This window comes from Lepisosteus platostomus, chromosome 23, assembly GCF_059453375.1.
Source record: "Lepisosteus platostomus isolate fLepPlt1 chromosome 23, fLepPlt1.hap1, whole genome shotgun sequence".
Lineage (NCBI taxonomy): Eukaryota > Metazoa > Chordata > Actinopteri > Semionotiformes > Lepisosteidae > Lepisosteus > Lepisosteus platostomus.
Genome location: NC_142633.1, coordinates 9321857 through 9338553, shown reverse-complemented (window position 1 = coordinate 9338553; position 16697 = coordinate 9321857). Strand labels below are relative to the sequence as shown.

Here is a 16697-nt window from a genome sequence, read left to right as displayed (position 1 = left end):
CCTGATTCCAAATGCAAATCCATTCTCTCTTGAGCGGCTCAGATAGTGAAGGAACAGACCACATGGTCCAGAAATCACAAGATCAGTCCTGCACAATATCACTAGTTCGCTGTGACCAGGATTCCCCGAGTGTCCGAATACAATTTGGCAGCGTGGCCTCGGGAGTGTGGCTGGAATTAGTCAGACGGGGCTCTTTCTGCTCTCTGCAAAACCGTGACTGGAGCAAGTCAGAGAGGCTTCACAGTGAGAGATAACACTAACACTGGGTGCACGAACTCTCCTATTAGACACCTTGGAACCTGCAGCATGTCAGTGGATAAAGGCTCAAAGTGTGAGCGGATCAATCTCGATCACTCTGTCTAATACTGGAGTTATTGTTGTCAGGCCGAGACCTAAAGAGCCAATTGGCTCCTTACAGGTTCCAGTCCAACATGTCTTTAGAACCAACCTAAAGATACCAGGAATATTAAATTGTGCGTACCATCAAACTTTAAGTTTACCAGTTACAGCTCCTTCCCCTATTTATAGAACATAATATACTTTAGAGATGCCCGTTATTCTATGGATACCCCCATTAACAGCAAAAATCCAGTTAATATATTTTTAGTAAACCATGGCACTGAAGTCAGTTAATATGATGTGACAGTGCAGATTTATTTTAATTTAATTTTCCGTAAGTCATTGCTTTTGTCAATCTTTCACATTCAAAATGACCGAGACAGTGTGTCTTTACACACAAGGCGATTGTTCCCACGATAAATTGATTCAAACGATTTAAATGTCAGGTATCCCTCTGCTCTGAAACACAATTACAACAACAGACATCTATTTCCTTCTCGTATTCTGTACTTAAATGGGAAAATGAAACAATGTTCTTATATCAATGTGTAGTGTTCAAGGTTGGTGGCTGAAGAAAAAGTGATGTGAATAATAAAACCAAACTGCTCTGTATATTTTTAATCAGTATTTAAGTAGGGTTCATCCGCATTCTCTCACCTCTTGTTACTCTGTGGCATGACAAAACAGAGTATTTCCCAGTATAAATCTCTTACTGAAAAGTGAACAGTGATACTAGTTAATTAATATCGAAGCCCCAGCTTTCTTTCGGCTGTTTTTCTCCATAGCAGTCTCTAAGCACAACAAACGCGCATGCATTCGCACTCACTCTTCCCTGGAACAACTCTTTTTCTCTCTCTCTTTCTCTACAGCTGAGCATCTGCTTCAAATTTCCAAGTGTTGCGCAATCATTTCCTGTGCAGGACGCTCCTGGCCCTGATTGGTTGTCGAGGGGCCCCACGGGGAATGACAGCATCGGCGCAGAGCGGGAACACAGCAGGGTCACGCCGCTGGAGAAGGGGCTGCCCTCGGGACAGCTCCAAACCGGGGATCAGGAAAGAAAACGCCGGAATCGCCCGCCCGCGTGTGGCATAACGTGACACTTGGTAAATCCGTGCCCTTTCCTGCTGATCTCCGTGCAAACTGCTTCGAGTTCTTGTAAGCTCTCAAAGCGCTGCCTGCTATAATCACTGTACCAGACCGCGACCCCAGTCCCTAAACTCTACCCTTTAGACAGCACTGCAGGGGTGGAAAACAGCCTCAAACATGTCCAAAGTGTAACTAACAATCCCACGGTGACTTCCCTTGATCCTGGAAAAACAGTCACTTCTACATCACCTTTTTTGTCATTAGTTTGTAAAAACTTGGAACACATAACCAGTTTTAAACGATTCTATAACCTTATCAGTCTAATGATGGGGATAGCTCGGTAAACACCCTCTGGACTGTGACTGTCCAGGATCAGGGTTGGCCACCCCTGTGTAACCAGGAGGGGAAAAGCACACAGCAGTCAAGAACCGCCTCTTTCTGTCCTTCACTTCAAGCGCTTCTTTTACTCCCAGAAAAGTGGAGTAACTGCAGCGCTGCATATCCTGCTGTGAGCGTGCCAGAAACAACAGCTTCCAATGAAATAAAGCAAAATTTCAAGATATTTATGAGCTATGTTGGTGGTAGTAGGGAGTGTGTGGGAGAACTATTCATAAGTTCTGTGAAGTGTTTCTAACCTACATTCCAAAACTGCAGCTCTTCCAGCGACTAATTCAGACACGCAGAGACACAAATGGCAAGTGGAGAATTAGTGTGTGAGCACTGTGTTATACACATAGTTCTCTAGGGTGATCTGAGAGGTGTTGGAGAGAATCAGAGATGTTAGAAACCAGCAAGAAGACCCCCACGCTCCTCCCCCACCCTGCTCCTCCCTCATTCTGCTACACAGAAGCTCATGAGGAGGTGGGAGGGGCAGTGAGGAACTCAGAGTGCATAGTTCTAAAAAATAGGAACGTCCTATAGGTATATTCTTACAAGCCCCAGAGGGAATTTGTATCTGCCTTGGTCATGGCAGGCAATGCAATTTTCAAATACTGTACCACACTGCCTCCCTGGCTATCTGGTGTAATCCCTTGGAAATCTGTATCTGTGACTGTATTCATTCATCCATTTTCTAACCCCTTTATCCAATACAAGGTTGCGGGCAAGCCGGAGACACAGACACAAGCACAAACACATACACTCACACCAGAGCCAATTTCCCTAGAAGGCAATTAATATACCAGTGTGGCTTTAGACTGTGGGAGGAAACTGGAGCATCTGAAGGAAACCCACAAGAGAACATACACACACAGAGAGCACCCCAAGTCTGTAATTGAACCCAGGGTCCCAACGCTGTGAGACAGCAATGCTAACCACTGCAATATTTATGTTATATATGTATTATTGATTATTTATTTATGCTTCTGTATTAGAACACTGTATTAAATTTCAGGACAGAATAATTTCCTGATTAGTAAAACTAGATGGTCCGCATGTTAATTAACTGAATGCACTAGATTTTAGTTGCAAGCTGTGCTGCCCATTCTGTAGACAGCAGCATGTTCAGCTGTGTTGCCGATGTACTGCACCACTGTAAATGAGAACAAGCGTGAGTACATACCATTGATGGAGGGGGAGATGGGGTCTGGGGATGCCATCAGTCCTGTCTGAAGTCACATCAGTCCCTTTCACTGGAAAAGAGAGGCACGATTAGGTGAAGAAATCTTTCAAAGAGACCCATATTAAAACACGTACTCTATGCTGACTCAATCACCTACTTTGAACAAATTAGATTTACAGGGACTTCTGTTACTGTCACACAGAAAATAAGTGATAATCAGGTGTCTTTATACCTATGACTGTCCACTAGTGTTTTGCTTAACAACCTGGACCATGTATATCAACATTTGTTTGCTGGTCTGTAGCATTCTCTTCTTGATTAAGGACAATTTTAGTCTTGGGTTCAATTTCGGGCTGGGGCACCTTCTGTGAGTTTGCATGTTCCTCCCCATGTTCACAAGGGTTTTCTCTTTCTTCTCGAGAAATGATGCCCAACAGTTAAAAGTGCTGGCAGCCCCACTGCACAGTGGATCAGGTGGAGACATCAGTCATGACTCCACCGGCTGTATTAAAGGGTCCTCCAGAAAGGCCATACTGTACAGGCCCCGAGTGGAAATCCACCAGTTACACATACAGTACTACTCCATTGAAAAGTGCTATGGGAGCTTTAATGATCAAGACCTCAGGACCTTGGTTTAACGCTCATCCAAAGCACAACACCTCCCACACCACAGGGTTCCCAGCCACCATCCTGGGACACTGGTCTGGAATTTCTGGAGGAAAGAGTACCGCCTCCTGGGGCACTAACACCACTTGAAACATCAGTCTGGGTTTCATAGAAGTCTCCCACTGCAGAAAGGACCAGGCCCAGCCTTCCTTGGCTTCTGAAATCTGAGGAGATCAGCCTACAGAGTGAAAACACTCTTGTGCAATTCAGTTTAGAGGTCTCAAACAGAGTTTCTAGAGGACTGTCTTATGTCATTAATAATAAACACCTATACTACCTTTTTTTTTCCTAATATCTACCACAAATCCAAAAAGTCTTCTGCATTAGCATCATTAAATGGATAAATTGCATACCAAGAGGTAGATTACATATTCTGCTGGCTTTCCTTGTGTTTACAATTGGATGGTTACAGCATCTCCTGATTTTACAATATCAAACAACTCTGACAAGTTTTTATCAGGTCACAAATACACAATACACAAATACCCTGATGTGTATTTGGGCAGAAGCATTTGTGCTCCACCATCCTACAACCTGCAGCCATGCTCTCAAGCAGTCGAGTTAACTTTGCTGAAGTTATGGAGACAACTGAAAATCTCAAGGTGAAGTGTCTATTTGGAAAAACTGCTTTCCATTTCAACTACTGACACCTCACCTGCCTGAGTGAAATTTATGAGTTTGCTCATAAATGTCATGGAGTCACCAAGATCTCAGTCTTAGACCAGCTCGCAGTAAGAAACACCACATTTAATTTTTAAAATATACCAATGTTTGTCCTTTACATTCCTTGTGAGTTTGAGATGAAGGAAAAATCTGAAAAGCCTTGAGCTTGGCATCCCTTCATAAAGCAATATGAGCAAAATTCCCTGCCTTGTGTTCTGACATATCCAGTTGCGTGTCATCACATGGGTTGAATCAGTCAGGTGAGGAATTAGATGGATGTTCTAAATCTAAATAGCAACAAATAAATCTGACAAAAAAATGAAAAGCAAGTAAATGAGAATAACTGGAAATCTATGGGTTAAATACCACCGTTGGTAGACACAATAAGGCACAAAGCACTCTAATCAGTGAGCTGTAATAGGCAGCAACTATGAGGCAATCCCTAGTGAAAAGAATAGTCCTTATTCATTCCCCGGGAACCCATTTCTACATGGCAACTCATAACATACTATACTCTCTCTCTGTCTTCCTCTGTTAATACAGAACAGCACTACAGAGTTTGCCAAGGTCACAGCTTCTAAAGCACAAATACATTTTCTAAAAACTGACCAATGCAGCAGGGAAACAAAGACTGTTTTGTAGGACTAACCTTTGGTTTGGTACCAAAACACATTGTTGCAGAGTTTTTCATTGAAAAAGCCAAGTTATTCATTAAATCACAGTCCTGAAGGTTAATGGCATGTCTAACTGGCCTCATTCTTGTGTCACATAACTCTCTAATAAAGAAGAATTTGTATGGGCTGAATTACCACCAGATGCATTGGGAGATGAAAGGGTGTTGTCTGGCAAGATTTGTCGAAAAGGATAACAAAACAAATATATAACTGTCATCATCATCATTATAAGGGATGGGCACCTCTGGGTGGTATTTTGAAGTTATTTACCTGCCTTCTAGTGTCTCATGAGCCAGCACTGTTTTTAAAAAGGAGCATCCTGCATTCTACACTACAGAAAATGATGCTCAGACAAAATTAACTTAGTTACCATATGTCCTCACCTTAGTAAGTGGCTGAATAAATCCATCCAATTTCCTTCCACCAAACTGAAGCATCAAGCATATTGAAGCCACATCCTATGTACACACAAAGAAGAAACCACTAATCTGCTGTATCTTGTTGAATGGTTCCAAGTTACGCTTATTTTGTCAATAAGACTATCTGCATTTCAATTTCAATTTGGGTTGTAGGAGTATGGAAGACGCTGTCCAGCCATGTTGTTGAAGCCGATACCCTGGCTTCTTTCAAGAAATGTCTTGGAGGAGATCCCTGGATCAATTAGCTACAAACTACCAAAGAGCCTCTTTACATTTGTAGCCTTCCTTATGTTATTAATTAAGAAATACAGCCATCTAAACAACAGTATGTGTATTTCTAAAGGCAGGGAGACCAGTCCATAGATAAATTGTAGACCCTTTGTTGGTATTACAAATATTTGAAATACCAGCAACATTTCAGCCACCTCTAACTAACTTACATCACAGCATGTAATTAAATTTCCTAAAGAACACTAACTGGACATGACAAGCCCAAGAGGTCCCAGACAAATGAACAGCAAGGTGTGACTTGTGATAGGAAAATGCATGATAATGAATGAGAAAATCTATTAACTGAAGCCTGGGTCTGATCATTTCATGCCTGCATCAAGCCTGGTTGAAAACTAGCAGAGACCGTGAACTTGCACCAGACTTCCATCAGGCAGCTTGCAACTACCTTTGCTGTCGCACAAGGGCTGTGATCCTGAGAGCTTGGGAAAAGTAACAGTGCCTGGTCAAGTCATTGCTGCCAGTGGCTGCGAGGAAATGTGGAATTCCTTAGCTGTGTGCAACAGATCCTAACAAGCTCGCAGACTTCAGCCTAACCCTGGGGCAAGGTAGAGATGACAGAGCAAAGGCATTGCAGTTCACTCCTCAGGAATGAACCAGGCCTAACAGAGGAGGGGCAAGAGCAAATAAATGGAGGATTTCACATTTGCATTAAATACTCTTATCCGGGGCGTAACAGTGCATCACACTTGGGTGAATCAGGATTATTCACTGCGCTGTACTGCCAACATGGACAAGCAAAAGAGTACAGGCTATTGTCAAAAACACAGAAAGAGCTGCAGCACTCCCTGTGTGAGGAACAGTTGACAAACAGAGAGTGCCAAGACAGATGGCCTCAACTACTACAGCACTTGCTTCAACAAAACAGACCCTGTGACAGCAAAAACGATAATGCCGTCTTTAAACAAGATCCTGCTGTCAAAGGTCATTTTATTTAATGAAACGTCAGCGGGTATCAATGTATGTTTGGAGAAGGAAGCGATATAGTGACCCAGGATCTGTCTCACGACAGCCTTAAATATTAGTATAAAAGAAAAGTACTGATCTGTATGTACTTTTTTGCACATAAACAGATTATTTAAAATAACTAGCACTAATGATTTTTGCTATAAGAGTCATCAGTCATAAAGCTCTTTGCAAAGAAGTGCCCCTGTTCCCAATCTTATAATGACTTTGAACAGAAAGCATTTCTAATTCTGTCTTCTATTACAAACAGTATTCTACCACATCCTGTGCTCAGTTCATCCTCTTTGTGTATTTACTCTGATCTGCATTTACTGCGAAAATTGAGACTCTGGTGCATATGAAGTTGTTCCCCTCTCAGAAAACTGTAGTGGTTTCAGATACCATTTCTCCCAACAAAATTCTCATACTAAGAAACAAAAATCAAGCAGATGCAATAGTGGGTACCTGTGTGAGAACGCTGCAGGTCATCCAGAGAGATGGACTAGCAGTTATGTCATAGCAGGTATTTTAATTTCATTTCATTCCTCAAGCATTAACATGCATCAAAACGTAGAAGAAAAAAAATAAAAACAGCCTTCACAAACATTCTGACTTTTCAGTGTGAAAGAACTTTTGGGCTTAACTTTGAGTTACTTTTATTAGTAATTTTAGGAAATCTACAGCTCTCTCTTCATTCTCTATCAATTCTCTATTTTCCTGGAAAAAAATAGTCCAGTGCATTGTTTTCACTGAAACAGGAGCCATGGTTCACGGTTTGAAACAGAAAGAAAACCCAGAAACTGGCACTGCAGCAGCTGCTCACTGCATATATTGACTATATAGTATACTGTACAGCCATGTCCCGACATTCAACATCACGGTTTCCCAACCTTAGATATCAGAGACTTCTGTATCTTCTAATTTGTGTTCCAAATGGACTTGATTGAATCCTTAAATGAACCTATAGCTTCCTTAATTTGACTTTCAAATATGCCAGTACAAACAACTGGATATCTGAAAGAACTACTACTCCCGATCCCAGTTTGTTAATTAATCTGTCTTTCTCAGATAGACCATAATGGATGCCGAAAATTCAAAACAGTATAGGCCTTTTTCACTAAATTTTTAATGATGTTAGAGGACACTTACAACACGTTGATGAATTTAGTTTTGTTCAGAGTTCCCTATGCTCACAAATGCTCAAAATTGAGAATGCAGTGTAGATTTTGCTGGTAAACTCAATACAGAATATAAGAATATGCAACAGGAATGGTCGTTGGGGTTTAATTCTATCAATGAAGCCCATTTGTAAGTATGGGTATTGTACATACACATTCCCTCTTAAAGAAGAGTCGCTTTCTAACCTTGGTCTTCCCCTGAGCACAGAGGTCAGTGTGCATGAATTATTCACAAGCCTGCTGTTGGCTGTGGGGAAAAAGAGGCAGCGAACATCAATGGACAATAGCAGAAAGCATCTGGAGACGTGTATGGTAGTGGTGGCTGGGAACAGAATAACCTATCTGAATCTAACTAATGCAAAGGGCACAGATAACAGTGGGGGTTCTTTGTAATTTATACATACTGTATAGGACACTTTAGTTTAGGTCTCTGTTGTAGCTATCTGGCAACAAACTCTTAACATATTATTAAAGATACTGAAATGTGAAATGGTCAGGATTAAGATTTTATTGTCAACGGGCTATAAAATTAGAGTATAGGATGGGTTATTATCACATCTATGTCACTCTATTCATACTTTATAAATATATCATTAGACACACTGTGTGCAGCTTCTAATTTAGAGTGTTTCCCAAATACAGTATGTGCACCAAGTCATCCAGTAATGTGAAAGTTGCCAGCCATAGGTGTAAATAGAAAAATATTAATGTATACTAATGTAAAATACTGATGTTTACTAATACTAATACTCCCCTCTCCCACCTCCTCCACTCTCCCAGCTTTTGTTCTCCTATGCTAGTTAATCTTTGCTGTCTGCCCTGTCTTTCTCACACCCGAAAAAGGCTCCACAGCCAAAACGTTGTGTTTTCTTTCTTCTCTTTTCAGCATGGAATAAACCTGTTACTTGTTCCTTTGCAGACTATGCATGCTGACACAGCTACCCACCTGAACTACCAATACTAATACTGATCAATTACTTGGTTTTTCAGTTTTAAAAAGTATTTTTCTTTTAAAAACCTGTGTAATATTCACAATAAGTATTTCGTCTCTATGTCAAATGGAGAAAATAAACCAAGTGAGAGTACAGACACCACCTTTTTCTCCAAACTGACATTATGTCACTTTCTCTGCAAACTGACATCATCCAAGTGGGGCTGCACACTGGTGGGGGTGGAGGGGATCCCCATTACCTGTAAAGCGCTTTGAGTGGAGTGAAAGCGCTACATAAGGAATTATTCATTATTATTAGTAGTAGCAGCAGTAGTCATAATACCAGCTTTTAACTTAACAATCCATTGGTGACTCTTGTTTTCCAGGTTAAAGCCACTTTTGAAAATACGGTTTTACTTAAAAGTAAATTTAAAAAAAAAAACTTAAAGGGATTATTGAAAATACTATCGTTCCATTGTCAGAATTATGCGCTGGTTCTGATCAGCAGTACTCCCCTCTGGAAACTCAGGCTCAGGCCCAGCACTGTCCTACATGTTCAAAAACATCTCTCAATAGGTTAACATGGGTTGCGAGATCCGTCTTCTAACCTGTGCCCAAGCTTGTGATATATGATGACATTGTGATAAAAGTCTGTATCCTGTGCTGTTCCTGCCCCAGACTGTCTGACTGCCCTGTGAACGGCTCTCACCGAGAACTCCAACAGTTTCCAGGGACTATCGCCGTAGAGACACAGCCAAGAAACTGCAGCTCACGGAAATACCTCAGCAAGATTCCTGGACACAGCAAACAAGACACCACAGACACACAACCCTTTTCCACTTGAAGGCACTTTTATGACACCCAGCTCAGCTTCACAGCTTTAACGAAAGTCGACTGTAGGAAATCTGCACAGGAATTATACACATTTTCCAGATTTTTCCATCTGCTTGGGAGGTTTTTTTTTTGCTATGATTTCCAAATGTTTGCGTTAATCTTTTACTTTTACAATGATTTGCCATCATGTAATACCGGGAACTACAATATTACTCTTACACGATACAGTAAAGATCTGCTTTACTATGTTCCACATTCGCATTCATGCTCTCATAAATCACTCTTCCTTATCTGTTCCTAAATGCAGGAGAAAAGACACAGCAGTCTACACAGTGGAACAAAACAAAACTACCTATCATCAGTGATCTTTTAGGCTTATACTGGCATCACATTCATTACATTTTGTTATAGGTGAGATGTTTAATCATCTGAAGGCTGAATCTATTGTGCCACTTTAAACTTCGTCAAAACCTTTAGATGTGTTTTAAAGTGTTGGTACTAATCCAGGTTCTAATCCACTGCCTACACAGAACATAAACCAGAGATATAAAAAGCTTGTTCAATATTTCCTTGCTTCTGGCCAAATGAGAACATCTACACCATTTAGGAAGTATTCAGCAGGCATTGTGTTGTCATAGGATGATCACAAAAATAAAGACCAGTAACTTATAAATTGTAATTCCTAAAGTGCTCTTCCCTAGCAAACGTTTCGGCTATTATTAATTAATATTACAAGATACGTACATTCTGCCAGAATCAAAAACCAAGGGAGTTGGGAGTTAAACTGGGAATTAAAAGGATGGTTTTGGGGAAGACGCTATGAGTCTAAGGCGGGGTTTTCCTTTTCTGGGTCTGGAGATCCAGAGTCCAGCAGAGCTTATGGGTGACCAATTTCTAAAGACGTGGAACAATTCCATTGTGATCAATTAAAGAAAAAGCATTCCATTGTATAAATTAGAGGTCATTTTTTATAAATACCAGAACCTTTCATCTGTTCAGGACCTGGGGTTCTTTTAATTGAACAGATACTGTATCTCGCTTATTGATCAACAGCTTCTGGATGCTCCCAATATATCAGATCACCTATAAAACTAACATGACTGGGACTCCTTGAGACCACACCTAGACACTCAGGGTGTAAGGAGAGCACAATATAGAAAATAAACTTTTCAAATTTAAATACTGAAAAATAAATTCTCATATCAATATTGTCGGAGGTATACATTTGAGATTTAGGAAACCACATTCTGCCCTATCTAATGCGAGCAGTCAAAACTATATCTGCAAAAAAAATGTAATAAAATTCTGGTCACGGTTACCACTAATATCATAGGCTGTTTAATTTGTATACCTGAAATTAGTTTGTTTTTAAAACGACATGTAAAAATGACCTGACAGAAATGTCAGAATCATTAATGTTTTGTTTTTTGGTTTGGTATACTTATTGAACTAAACTTCTTCTGTTATTAAAAAAGACTTTTGAGGCAGATTTTACAAGTATAAAATAATTTTGTTTTCACAGCGTGGCATGAATAAAATGGCATGTTGTCCAATTTGTGGCAAATTCCATTTAAAATCCTTATTTTTAATGCATTCAGGAAGATATCACTATAGTCTATTTTTAAAAGCAAATAAGGAAATTGCTGATCAGTATCATAAAAGCATTTAAAACTGAAGAGGGAAAGGGTGACTTCAGTGAGTCTGAAAGGTCTCTGCTAAATAAATCTGTGTGAAATGCAGCTAAGTCACTCGCTGCAGCCAAAAACTGACCAAAACCATTTTATTTCTGGAACAGTAACTAGACAACTTGTCCATCATACTTAGCTAACATTACAAATCATCGTCACTGCAGTATGGTGTAGTACAACCCAGTGCTGTATAAGCATGACAAAAACGTGCCGAGAGTGCAGTCATTTCTTAAACCAAGATTTACAATGGCAAACTATGCAAATATGCTTGTGAATGTATTTAAGCATTCAAGCCTTTTCCCATTCACAAACAATGCTGCTGAGGTACAACTCTGCTGGCCTGAGTGATCTTGAGTGTAGCAGCTCACTGCATCAATTAATTCCCAACATGCTCATCTATTCATGCCCTTACAGCAAGCCCGCCTTCACAGATAGCTGCTTGACCCAACTGAAGCTCGGGAAAAACACGAAGGGCACCCTGTGCATCTCAAGCACAACCTCCTGAATGTAATGCAGATTTTACCCAGCCCAAACCCTGCAAGAGACAGAATCCAGACCCTTCTGAGGCACAGGCTGGTCCTTAGTCCAGGTTACCATTGCTGTCCAAGTGGGGAATGGTGGCTCTTTATAGTTACAAACCAAGTTGTTAAAAATGAGTCGAATAGACTGCAAATTGCACGGTATATGTTATTCTGAAAGACCAGAGTCCAGCCATGCAAATACCTTCACAGGGTTTGGCACAAAACCTATCTCTGCTCACATAAAGCATTATACTTGATTTTTGTTTTTGATGTACAATGAAATCAATCTATAATTAATCTGGGTAAAAAGGTTCAAAACAGAAAAAAATGCATATGTTCTGTTGGCAAGGACAAGAAAAAAGAAACAGGTCAGCTTGCACAAGGGAAAGGCTAAATAATGTTCTGTTTAGAAAAGGAAAAATGTGCGTGGTTTGCTTTCTGGGTCATCCCTTCTAGTTTCTAAATATAATTACAAAATCCACTGGTTTTATTTAACTAAAGAAGACTCCCACAGGTCTTTACTCAGCATTATCTGGGCTTTGGAATGAACACCAGAAGTAAAAAATGTATCATTTCCCAGTTTTAACTGTTTGTATTTAATTGAATAAAAGCTGGGGAAAGACTGTACCCCGACACTGCTTCCTTAGAAGATCAAAAACTCCGAAGAGACGGGTTTTGTGCCAAACCCCACAGAGTTCCACTCACTCCCTCCCTCAAAAAACTTTAAATGCCAAAGTTCACCGGACAAGTGCTTTTACCCTTTTGATTAGCGCTCATCCAATAAGAGTTGAGAAGGGAGGGGGGAGAGAAAGTTTGAATGGGTCTTTAAGAATACAGCACAGCTTGAGAGGGGGCCTGAGGGAGTGTGGGCAATGAGGGGAAAGGATTGTTTTCTTTACCGAGCAAAATTCTCAATAAGGAAAAGCAGATCTGAACACCCCGTTTTTCCCGAATTCTCAAATGCCAAAGGGGAGGCATTAGACCCGGTCCGTATTAAGTTCTTGCCCATTGCAGATGCAGAGCAGAACTGCTTCTTTCTTAAAATCAGCTTTGCACGACACACAAATGTGAAGAAGGTCTGGATGCGTCACGTTGCTCGGTAACGATGAGGAATGAGTCCACATGAAACACCTGCAAGCTCTACTTTCACACAGACAATCAAGATAAAATGCAATTCACTGCTCTGAGCCGAAGCCCAGAACTGGCTTCAGCTACCGGGTGTATGTAAAAAACACGCAATTGTTTAGTTTTGAAATCACTTTTTCTGCACTCGTTTTCATTCCGGGTGGGAAAAACAAGCAGAAAAGCCAAACAAGAGGCTGGAACAGCACCCAGGCAGCAGAGGCCTGGGCTTCTTTAAGAACAATGCATCACTCAAGGACTTCACTGTATGCAGCATGTCCACTGCCGTGCTGCAGGATGCAGCAGCCAAGCTGAAACACCGCGGGCTAGTCTCTAAGCAAGTCAACCGAGCCGTGTCCCCAAGTGACTGAAATTTCTAAAGCCTGCTGGTCACCAAGAGAGTTAATCTTGGGAATCGTTGTTTAAATCACCCGTTATTAGGCTCCTCCAGTCACTTTCCTGCATCTCAGCGCTGGAGTTCACTGCATGTTCTCCCAAATCCTCGAGCACTGACCAAATCTCATTACCCATTCCCTTCCCCAAGGCCTTTGTCGCTGTGCACAGACGGACAATACAAAGAATGGACACTCACCCCCCACTCCTCAATAGGATTGCAGCACCACCTTAGACTTTAATCTCAGGAATCCCCTGAGCGCTCCCGGTTGTTAAGCTGACATGATCCACACGTTCGCCATCCTTCTGCAGCAGAGTACCTTTAGACCACCAACTCCCCAGTCTCACCCCTCCCAGTCCCTCTCCAGTTCCAGCCAGTGGAGGGAGCTGAAAATATCCGCCGTTGTTTACTTTCCCACAAGAAGGAAGGAGTTCTCATCCACACTGTCCGGGCTGTTGCAGCTCTTAGGATGAAGAAACTCCCCTCTCTCTCTCTCTATCCCTCTTTCCCCATTGCTCTGGCCCCTCCCTCTCCCCCTCCCTCCCCTGCTGCTGGAGATCAACAGGCACAGCCCCAGTGCTGGCAGCACAAAAGCCTGCAGCCTCTCCCAGCCAATGGCGTCGCTCAAAAGACTGCTTTCCAGCCAATCAGAGCGTCGCCTGGAGAGCACTGCATATTCAAGACAAGTATGGGCGGTAGGCAGGGAGAGCATGAGAGCAGGAGGGACAGAGAGGAGAATCCCACTAAACGTCCACATCCCTGGGACAGGCTCCAGCTGGATGGATAACGTTCGGAAGTTCCCAGCAGCAACCCAGCCGAGGCACAAGCAAAGGACACGCAGATAAAGGAAATCAGAAGGACGGTATTTTTTCCCCTCACTGATGCTTCGGGACCTATGTAGAATAAAGCAAGGCTCCTGGCCAACAACAGACTTGAAACAAGTGTTTTGATGTACAGTACAGAGACACTGTGCTCACGAATAACACAAGGCTATGATTATTTTAAGCATCTACCAAAACAACTGCCTCCGGAATGTCATTTTCGTAAATGAAGTTAGAAATCATGAAATAAATAGACACAGTTACAGTACAATTTCTAATCAGTAGCAAGTGTATACTGTAGGATGCCTGTTCAAAAACATCTGAAAATACTGTCATTCCAAAGGACCTTTGAGGTTCTGAGTTTGTATACACCTATACTGCATATTTCTCAGATATTTATTCCTACGGACCTGTCATTTACAAATCCCAATTTTATTTAAAAAGCAGTAATGTACCCTGATGGGGTCATTATAGTACTATCTCATGTGTAACTGTCATGATTTTTCTTTGCTTCGTGGCAAACAGGCAATGTGACTTTTGGCAGAAGCTATATGTTCCTGTCATATAGCCTACTGATACAACTAAAAACCAAAACAGCTCATTTGAAATAATTTCACTGTACAAGGGGTCAGAGTACCATAGTAGTTGTGCCTCGAGTGAGGTACTGTACCCCAGCTGTGTAAGTGGGGAGCAGCACTGCTGGGGGGTAACTCTGTGATGGACTTGGGTCCTGTCCAGGGAGGATCATGTGCTCTGAAGTCCACTGAACACTACAGAAACCATCCTGAGCTCTGGCCTGATGAGCTACTGTGTTCTCGTGTAAATTTGGCCTTTCTTTTCACCTTTATAAAAGCGCAGTTAACTTGCCCTTATTTTTTCTTCCAGTTGTAGACAGCAACCACCTTCAGGTGTTCCTCTGACACATGGAGTGCTGGTTCCACCTGGCCTCTACCCACATCAGTTGAAACCCAGTTTTGAGATACTGTATATCTACTCATCCTTTTAACCAGAAAGCCAGCTATTCCTGGTAAAGATCTCAGCATCAAAGAGACCAAGCCAAAGGCACAGGGAAGTTTACATTCTTTAAAAACCCACGAGTGCCAGATGGTATATATGCACGCATTAAATATGCAACTGAACATCGGTATCTGGCTACTGTGCGATCATTTGTCAATTTGTGCGAGCTGACAAAGGCATATACCGTCGTGAGAAAACGCCCAGGGCTCCTGAAAAGGACAGATGTAATAATAAATTATAATAAATAATATAATAATAGTAACGTATGATTTAAAATAAACCCTGTTTAAGCAGGAAAGGACATTACGTGCACAACACTTCAAATTATTTGAACTAAAAAGCCATGCTTAGCAGTTCCCCCTGCTACCCAAGAATTTCTGTGCGCTAGTGACATTGTATCTACTAACAAAAATATTTATATTTAATTTTAACTATCAAAATTGTTTGGTTGGTTTGGGTTGTTGCACCGGAAACGTGGATAATAGGAACACGTGGGCAATGTCAGCTTTGTATATTCACACTTTTAACCTCTCGTTTGTACAGTAATTCGTTATTATTTTATTTCGGTTTTTTTTTATAGGATTTTCTTACGGGTACCAAACCCATCTACCAGAAATCCTCTTCATAACTACATACTGTACATACTAAATCCCGTTATTTTTTCTCCCATTTTATATCCATAATAGAAAAGCAATTGTTATTATATCTACTAGTACTATTTGAGAAGAGAGTTACAATATTTACAATGTCCTCCTACATTCATCTTTTACTTTTTTCCCCAGCACTTCTCTTACCTTGGTTCTACCTGGGCGACCTGCGGTCACGGTAACTTTTACCGCGTGACACGGAAGTTCAGGTGGTTGTCACGACGTTTCGGGTAAAATGTATTTTTCTTGAAACAGAAAAAAGACAGAAAACACCAAAGGAAACTTTTGCGTACTGTACAGCGGTTAAGTCACCAATCTTTAAAGGAAGTTTGTCTTATGGCAATATTATACACGGAGTATCTATAAGTATATATTCTTCAGGTGTTGCTCTACAACCTAAACGTTGTGTTCTTTTTTCTCTTTTCAGCATGGAATAAACCTTTACTTGTTCCTTTGCAGCCTACGCATGCTGACGCAGCTGCCCACCTGTAATAATTCTTTATATTTAAATATCATACCTGGGTGGTGCAGGACAGCCATCATCTACCAACAAGCACTGCTAAAAATCAGGAAAGGTGAGAGATATTGCTTCACCAATTTAATCAAGGGGGAACTTTATACAAACCCAGAGTAGAATTTAGCCAGGATACCTAATGTTATCACCTCCCATCACCCACAAACTGTTCCACTGGATCTTTAACAACCTCATCATCAAGACCTCAGATAAACTTCCCATCTGCAGGACCTACAGTACTACAGTGCAGTGTCCCCAGGTCACATACTGTATGTGTGCATGGGTTAGGAAATGCTGGTCCAGATGAAAGGGCGCCATCTATTGGTCCATCAACACCACTGACTGCAGCTTTCAATACTGGTCCCCCATTCCAGAGTTGAGCAAGCCCA

General features: G+C 41.4%; 1 protein-coding gene across 4 annotated transcripts in view; it reads right to left on the bottom strand.

The window, feature by feature from the left end:
* The window catches only part of LOC148642010 (rho guanine nucleotide exchange factor 10-like protein), a 140922-nt gene extending 127124 nt beyond the window's left edge, over nt 1-13798 (bottom strand). For 3 of the 4 annotated variants that reach the window (XM_088617400.1, XM_088617402.1, XM_088617401.1), the window contains exons 1-2: nt 13508-13796; nt 2987-3056 (exon numbers count right to left, since the gene is read on the bottom strand). In XM_088617400.1, coding sequence (XP_088473526.1) covers nt 2987-3023 — 37 coding nt within the window. In that variant the 5' untranslated portion in view covers nt 3024-3056; nt 13508-13796. Of the gene's footprint in view, nt 1-2986; nt 3057-13507 lie in introns of all 4 variants that reach the window. The other variant, XM_088617399.1, reaches the window with a different exon arrangement.
* Between the last annotated feature and the right edge of the window lie 2899 nt (nt 13799-16697).